Raw genomic sequence first — 8769 nt, 5'->3', positions numbered from 1 at the left:
TGTGTGTGCGTGTGCATGCACGTGCGTGCGCGTGTGTGTTGGTGCCATGCTAACAGTTTACACATTAACCCCGATGCATTACAGCTACAAACATCCTAGTACGTCCTTAACACTGTGTTAAAGTGCTTTAAACCGTATATACTTAACATTTAGACGTTGTACGTGTTCCTGCACCATATAAGGAATATAAATCTATGAAGCAACAAGCTGGGTAAAGAACGTATTTAAGAAAATAAATCCTGTGACAGCAGATAGTTTTACCTGTTGTTTGGACACATGTTTCTTATGTAGCTGCAAAACCAAGTTTAATCAACAGGGTTGTAGTTTATAAATGATATACTTCTAGTTTCTTCAGCTGTGAGACTCACAACATGTATTCAAACTTCTCAAAGCAACAGAATCACATCTCTCCTGTTGACCTGTGTGTTCAGTACGTTTTCATTTCTCAGCGTTTCTCCACAGAGCAGCAGAACACACTCCTTCAGCTCACTTTATTAACCGAGTGGCAGCGCTTTAAAAGCAGTGATTATGAGCAAGGATGGTACAATGTAGGATTTATATATTAGATATAAACACTCACAATAAGTTGATCGTAGTGAATTTCCACTATCAGGACGATCGTGTGACTTGAAAAAGCCGCGTAGCTCTCGCTTGTATTTATTTATGCTTATGATTACTTTATTTAAGATTGTTTATTTGTTCGTCTTATCTTAGATGGAAATAACCGTACCAAAAAAATACATTTACCGTTATTCAGTTATAATATCGGATAATATTGTGAATCGCAATTATTTTGGACGGGATAATCGTGACATGAAATGTTCAGATCGTCCCATACCTTATCTTGAATCATATTTATTTTAAAATTTGACTTTTTTGTACATAAAACCACAAAACTCACATTTTTAGAGTCGCTGATTCTGATTTATTTGTTGTAAATTTTTCCAAAGTTTGTTTTAAATTCCATAATTTTATATGTGTAGAGAAGTTAAAGCTCCAGAATGTCCTCCCCCTGTTCTCTCCCCCGTCTCTCATCATTATTCTGTCCGTCCCTCTGACCCATCTGTGTCTCCCAGACGCTCCCACCACTCCCCCTCTTTTTCTCTCCTCTCTCCCCCCCCCCCTCCCTCACATTGACCCCTTTTGTTCACAGCTATTGGGAGGTGGGGGGGGGGGGCAGGAGGGGTCCGGTCAGCTGCTTCCTCAATATGTGTGTGTGTCTGGACAGTGTGGGAATGTGTGTGAGAAAAAGTAGCAGACAAAGCTGAGTCGAGCCTCAGAGTGTGTGTGTCACCCAGCGAGGACACACACTGTGTCGGAGCATCCGCAGGACGTGTAGTTTGGAGTTTCACTGCAGAAGGAAGATTTGTTTTAGTTTCTTTTATTTTTTGAATGCTTAGCTAGCGGAGAAGAACATCTTCAGGGTATTACCACAGGAATATAAAACATCTACGGGAGTGAAGAGACTATGCAGCCTTCATCAGGCAGTCACAACCATGTCAACTGTGTTCAGACGCAACTGTGCGGTGAGGAAAGCCAAAGTTTCTCTTCCAACAGCTGTGATGTCTCTGCGTTGATGTGCTTTGTACCTGAGGATTGATATTGTTGCTGCTGGATGATGTCCTCAAGCTATTTCTTTGATTTACTGCGTGTTGTTTAGGTGTGATCGATCGTCATTGATAGAAAACAAGTCATTTACCAAGTTAAAGTTTCAGCTTCTCAAATGTGATGATGTGCTGCTTTCTTGTGGTTCGTATGTTTTAACTGTTGGTCAAACAAAAGAAGCAATTTGAAAACTTCTTCATAGGCTTTGGGAAATTGTGACGTTAAAGAGAACGACTTTTGGGTTGGAAATACATCCTTTTGTTGGTAATCCATTTATACATCGTTGGTTTGTGACATTCTGCCCTCAAGTCTGTCGTGAAGTCTCTTTTCAAGTTTTTAAGTCATTTTAGATTTCTGATGAAGAACATGACAATCAGTTGTGTGTGTGTGTGTGTCTCTGTGTGTGTGTCTGTGTGTGTGTGTGTGTGGTGTGTCTGTGTGTGTCTCTGTGTGTGTGTCTGTGTGTGTGTGTGTGTGGTGTGTCTGTGTGTGTCTCTGTGTGTGTGTGTCTGTGTGTGTGTGTGCGGTGTGTGTGTGTGTCTCTCTGTGTGGGTGTGTGTGTGTGTGTGTGTGTGTCTGTGTGTGTCTCTGTGTGGTGGGTCTGTGTGTGTGGTGTGTGTGTGTGTCTCTGTGTGTGTGTGTCTGTGTGTGTGTGTGTCTGTGGTGTGTCTCTGTGTGTGTGTCTGTGTGTGTGTGTGCGTGTGTGTGTGTGTGTGTCTGTGTGTGTGTCTGTGTGTGTGTGTGTGTGTGTCTCTGTGTGTGTGTCTGTGTGTGTGGTGTGTGTGTCTGTGTGTGTGTGTGTGTGTGTGTGTGTGTGTCTGTGTGTGTCTCTGTGTCTGTGTGTGTGTGTGCGTGTGTGTGTGTCTCTGTGTGTGTGGTGTGTGTGTGTGTCTGTGTGTGTGTGTGTGTGTCTCTGTGTGTGTGTGTGTGTGTGTGTGTGTGTGTCTCTGTGTGTGTGTGTGTCTGTGTGTGTGTGTGCGTGTGTGTGTGTCTCTGTGTGTGTGTGTGTGTGTGTCTCTGTTGTGTGTGTGTGTGTGTGTGTCTCTGTGTGTTGTGTGTGTGGTGTGTGTGTGTGTGTTGTGTGTGTGTGGTGTGTCTGTGTATATGTGTGTGTGTGTACGTGTGTGTGTGTGTGTGTGTATGTGTGTGTGTGTGTGTCTGTGTGTGTCTGTGTGTGTGTGTGTGTCTGTGTATATGTGTGTGTGTATGTGTGTGTGTCTGTGTGTGTGTGTCTGTCTGCAGGCTACTTAATGTTCTTCTGTCTGACTAGGCCCTGACCTCCGCCTGCTCCCTGAGAAAAAGAAAGTGTGAGAAAAATGCTCCGTTGATGGGGGGGGGGGGGTGCATGAGAGGGGTTAGAGCAGACTGCCTCTAAACAAAGCTAGCCCTGTTTGTCTGGCTGTGTGTGCGTGTGCGTGTGCGTGTGCGTGTGCGTGTGCGTGTGTGTGTGTGTGTGAGAGACACCTTGACCTCTACATAAGTACTACATCTCTGTCTGGACTGTGTCTGAAAACCTTTTTCTCTCTCAACACAGAAACATACAGAGCTTGTTGTTGAGTTGAACCTTCACAGTTAAAGCATTTAGAATCAGGGCTGGTGTGTATATTTTATTTATATTTATTTAAATATATATATATTTCATCACTAACTTATAATGAAGCCTGACTCAAAAACAAATGTATTAAATACTGAAGTTAATAAATTGATGAATTGAAAGTGTTCAACACATAATGAATCACTAACTATTATATTCATGTATTAATGTCTGAATCTCCAATAGAAGGATTCACTGGTAGGTTTCATATTTTGACATCAAGTCATTTGAAGAAGTCACAATTTTCCGATGTGTTTACAGATTAAGTGGTTGTCAGGTCATGTAACACAGCGTTATATAGTTTATTGGTTGACCATCCAAAGAATGGATTCATACTGTTGGGTGACTTTGAATATGACTAATATTTTAAATCCATATTATAACAGGCTTCCATAAAGGTCACAAATAAGAACATATTCTTTCTGTTCACATACGAACAATCTTTCCTTCATCATTTGTTTTTATTTATTGACAGGTTTTCATTTAGCTGAATATGATGAAGATATTATATTATTTTTCTCCACATGTGACAATATTGTTTCAAGTGTATTTCTTTATTTTATAAAAGCGTGAAGTCTCTCAGGACCAACACACATCAAACTTCAAGTATATTGGTGACTCTACACACACACATGTACATTGTACAATGTGTGTGTGTATATGTACCTCTGACATTTTTTGTAAAAAATAAACAAGGTGCATTATCTTCTTTTAATCTTTTGTCTTTATTTATCTCTTAGATCTATTTATTTACATTCATATTAATTGTTTTTTCTTTATATTCATCTCATTTCTACCCCTTTGCTTTATATTAAGCATTTTGTTTGCTGTGTGTTTGTGTAATAGAATAAAAATATAAGTAGCATTTATTTATTGTTTGGGTTTAGGAAGAAAACTACACTTCCCATAATGCAACGGGATAGATTATTTTTCATTCGGCTCTCCTTGCCTGGACAATTCCCAGTGTCCATCATCAGGGTTATTTTGCTCAGAAGACTTCGTGCAGCTGACTTTAGGAGTAAACTGACCTCCATCTTTGTCTCTGTGTTGTTGCAGCCCAGCTGGAGTTCGTCCAGATCCTGGTGATCGTGGTGGTGATGATGGTGATGGTGGTGGTCATCACCTGTCTGCTGAACCACTACCGCCTATCAGCACGCTCCCTCCTCTCCAGACACGCCCCCGCACGCAGGAGACACCTGCCATTGGCCAACGTAAGTGAAACATTTAGTCATGACACCTGTATGTACATAAATGTAATTACTCTTTCATATCAGATCAGAAATGGGTGTTAAAAGTATTATATTATTATGTTGCAAGACTTTCTTTAGTTCTTTAAGGAATCAGATTTGATTCATCTTGAAGTCTGACCCGATGGCAGTCTGATCATTATAGATGCATATTAAGTGTAACCGTGGCCTGAAGCTTTGTGTTGTCAAAGAAGAACTGGTGGCTATAACACCATGGAGAAATAGCTGTTAAGTCGCAGTGAAAAAGGGTCATTTCTACTGCTTTCATAGCAGATATTTAATAAAGCGGATGCATTAAATATAAACAGCAGCACATATTCAGTCGAAAAACATGAAAACATTTGAATTACAACCTGCATGTGAGTGTGGAGTTCAAAAGCAGTCAAACACACTTCAATATACTCGAATATCACTATAGAAACACGTCAAATAACTTTACATGAGTCAATAAACACATCCGGGCCGAACAGACGTCTCACTGAGGAGCAGAGCAGAGTCACTTCTTCTGAGAGTTAGAGGAGCGCTGGGTGAGCATGTGATCACAGTGATTAAACACTGCTGCAGGATAACGCTAACACACTGACTCATTTCTTCATTAACTGCCACACACACACACACACACACACACACACACACACACACATGGGCTGATTTACACCTGAGGCTTCTCCAAACATATGACTTCACTCTCTGAATCAACTGCTACTGAATCACTGGGTGTGTGTGTGTGTGTGTGAGGCTCCAGTCTACAAGTAAGATACGAGTAAAGAATGAAGCATAAAACACACACACACACACACATACACAGAGCTCCTGATAAACTCAGGGGAGTCATTGTCCTAGTTAATTTGGATTAGCAGACTGACACACACACATACAGGCGGGAAAACTGTCGCCTGAGAAGAAAACACTAAAGTTGGAAAAGTTCCTTCCAGACATTTTTATAGAAGTAAAAAGCTGCTTTTGTCTTCTCACTGCGAAGCATCGAGACGCAACTTTCAATAATGTCCTCAACAGTGTGTGTATTCATTCTGGAACTTTATTATTCTACGCTGGGAAATTGTGTAATTACAGCAGCAGAAAGGTCACAAGATGTGAAGACAAATCAAACACAAGATAGTCGTTTGAGAAATGTTCTATGTGTCAGTGTTATGTAAAGATTCTGCAGTAAGAGCGACACGATTACTTTATGAAAATATGAGAACATTTAAAAAGACACATTAGCAATGAGTACCAGCAGAGCCCTCTAGTGGACAAACAGTCAATCCAACAGTTAAAACACTTCAGTACAGAAAAGTTCACTTCACACTAAAATTGCTAAATTAAAAATGTTTTAAAAATGCAATAAATATATTTTAGAATTTCTAACTCCTAACATAAGTATCAACAGTGTTGTATAGCAGATATAGTACTCATCTATAGTATGCTGTTAAATACTTTGGACTCACTAAGAGAATATAAATACAACTCATAATAATGTAAACATATAATTCACCTGTGCTCTCTCTCTCAGGAGGCCAGTCTATGGTCTTCTGAGGGCACGGGGACAAACAGTCTTAATGAGGTGAGTTACACAACATTCATTTAACCAAGAGCTCAGGTTAATGTTCCAGCCACAGCAGTAACCTGATGTCCGTCCTCACCCCAGCACCAGGTGTACAACCCGCGGCCCCCAGACAGAGGCGTCCCCTCGTCCTACCTACAGCGGGAGCCTCAGCACGCCAGCCTCCTCTGCAGTCGCAGCGCTTCCAGCACTCGTATGCCCCGAAACAAAAACAAGCTGAGTCAGCGCACAAAGGAAGTAGAGCTGCAACAATTGTGAATGCACAAGCAAAAAAAACTAAAAACTTGAATTTCAGGGCGCGGGGTTCCGTTGGGGGATATATATGTGTATATGTGTGCTGGTCGGAAAAAATAGATTTTAAAAAATAAAAGGTTTTAAAACTAGATTTTAGTAAAATTTTTTCCCACGGCACACCTGACGATCTCTCTGCACAATGTTGAACATCACTGAGTTAGATGATAGAAAAATAATCCCAACTGTTTTTAATAGTATTATATGTAATTTGCAGAAAATCTATTTTTCAGCTTCTCAAATATGGAGATTTCCTGCGTTCCTCTGTTTTTATATCATGGTGAACTGATATCTTTGAGTTGTGGATGAACAGAGACTTTAAGACATCACCTTCGACATCTTTCACATTTTATAGAAATAATCTGCAGATAATCGATAAGTGAAATAATCCTTTGTTGCCCCCTAAGAAAATGTCATGTACTGATTTATTACAACTATTCATCATTATCAAGATTAAGTAGAAATCGTGATATAGATTTTTATATAGTTGTTGTTGATATAACTTTAGATTTAAACTTGGCTCAGGGCAAATACTTCATAACTAACCTGAACACTGTGAATGTGTGCACATATAGAGCCACCGCTGCAGACTGTTAATGATTACTTTTATGTCTATCACTTTTGGATCACAGCCATTACACACACACACACACACACCCCACACACACACCACACACACACACACACACACACACACAGTCCTCAGCATGTGACCTGCCCTCTGCGACGCTGTCTGACTTCCCTCTCTCTTTCACATTCAAATGAACAGTGTGTGTTTGTTGACGAAGGTCTGACTACGTGTGTGTGTGTGGTTGTGGTGTGGTGTGTGGTGTGTGGGTGTGTGTGTGTGTGTGTGTGTGTGTGTGTGCGGGGGTGCGAGACGACAGGGGTAGTCTAGCTCCTTCTGGCTAGAATTCTAATGAGTTTCACTCAGACCCACACACACACACACACACACACACACCCACACACACACCACACACACGCTCACAGAGCCAGACAAGCAGCTGATAATGAGGTTTGATTTTCATATGTTTCAGACAGAATGCCTGCAGGTCAGCTATTACACGAGCTGTGGTGTGTGGTGTTGTGTGTGTGTGTGTGTGTTGTGGTGTGTGTGTTGTGTGTGTGACTGAGTGATTTCTGTTGGACTTCACATACTCTCACATTTTCCATTGTTAACATTAATGGCGCTGTGTCCATGACAGCACGAGGTGTGTCGTTTGCTTTTGTCTGTGTTTTGTCTCTAGATGTTTCTGCTGTCAAACAACCAGACTTCTATTTAACTTTTATTTGTTTTTTTTAATAAATAAAACGGCTGTCTGTGGTTACAGACAAAAAACACAACACTCTCTTCTATGTGTCATTCATGCAGTGGTTTGCATTTTGTATTGTTTTCTTAACATTAAATCATATTCTATTTTTTTTTGATGTACATTTTAAGAATTTTTTATATAAGTCCATAAGATTCTTCTGCTCAATACTGATCCAGCCATCAGTGGACGTTGTGTCATTTAGTCTTAAGACTTTATTTATGTCCTCAGTGCTGAATGGAAAAGCTTCGGTTTTACACGTTGGTTGAAGAGCATACCAACCAACATAAACAGTGTGGATATTTTTATTTATTTCAGCTTCAAACAACAGTCCACTGCAAATACATATAATAATAATATATAATCATTTTATTTATAAGCGCACTTTTCATTTGCGTAAACAAACTCAAAGTGCTAGATAACTAACATAGATAACAAAACCATCAAGGAGAAGCCCTGGATATATATATATATATATATATATTATATATAATATATATATATATATATATTACAAATAATGCATGTTTTACTTTTTTGAAATTCTTCTTCATGAGTAGAAAGTGCAATAAAAGTTCCAACTAATGCTAAAACACACTAAAATGACTTTAACCTTCGCCATGCTAGCAGCGTAGCTGTAGGGATGCTAATGTCGGCCTGCGGGTTGAATGCACCTCTTCGATGTGTATTGCGTGCGACTGCAGCTGCACCTTTACGTGAAGTTGAATGTTTAATGAAGGATTGTCAGCTGCTGGTGTGTTGCCACAAGCTAACCTGTAGCTAATAACACACATGACCTCATAGAAATGCACAAGCACAATCATTTAATTATTCATATCAGTCATATCAGATTCTGTGACCCACTCACTATTAGCCGTTAGCTAGCTAGTGTTCCAGATGGGACTCACAGTTTTAACATGGAGTTCCCGGATTAGCACGCTATATTTAGACTAGTGCGCCGCTCTACTCTGATCTACTCTCCGTTTACACTAACCCCGTCTCTATTACGTCTATGATACCTGAACTTATGTAGATATGATTTTCTGTATGTGTGTGAACAGAAGATGAGTTGTTGTGTCATTGACGTCCGACACAGGAGTGCCCTGTGTGGAATGCCAAAATAAAATTAATTTATTAGCTAGCTCTACATGAACT

General features: G+C 40.1%; 1 protein-coding gene across 1 annotated transcript; it reads left to right on the top strand.

The window, feature by feature from the left end:
• Window positions 1-1310: 1310 nt before the first annotated feature.
• On the top strand, window positions 1311-6268 carry LOC115007787 (protein TMEPAI-like). Its single transcript, XM_029430750.1, has 4 exons — window positions 1311-1526; window positions 4256-4410; window positions 5960-6010; window positions 6095-6268. Exons 1-4 carry the CDS (start codon window positions 1469-1471, stop codon window positions 6266-6268), a joined length of 438 nt encoding a protein of 145 aa, XP_029286610.1. The 5' UTR covers window positions 1311-1468.
• Window positions 6269-8769: the final 2501 nt, after the last annotated feature.

The sequence above is a fragment of the Cottoperca gobio genome, chromosome 5 (genome assembly GCF_900634415.1).
Source record: "Cottoperca gobio chromosome 5, fCotGob3.1, whole genome shotgun sequence".
In the NCBI taxonomy this organism is placed as follows: domain Eukaryota; kingdom Metazoa; phylum Chordata; class Actinopteri; order Perciformes; family Bovichtidae; genus Cottoperca; species Cottoperca gobio.
Note: the sequence above shows the minus strand (reverse complement) of the source record. Positions and strands in the feature narration are given on the sequence as shown.

Excerpts from the sequence above, each read along its gene's own strand:
- LOC115007787 (XM_029430750.1), top strand. The coding sequence starts at position 1,469 with ATGCAGCCTTCATCAGGCAGTCACAACCATGTCAACTGTGTTCAGACG. Across the intron at positions 1,527-4,255 it reads TGTTCAGACGCAACTGTGCG|CCCAGCTGGAGTTCGTCCAG; the intron begins GTGAGGAAAGCC and ends GTGTTGTTGCAG. Across the intron at positions 4,411-5,959 it reads GACACCTGCCATTGGCCAAC|GAGGCCAGTCTATGGTCTTC; the intron begins GTAAGTGAAACA and ends TCTCTCTCTCAG.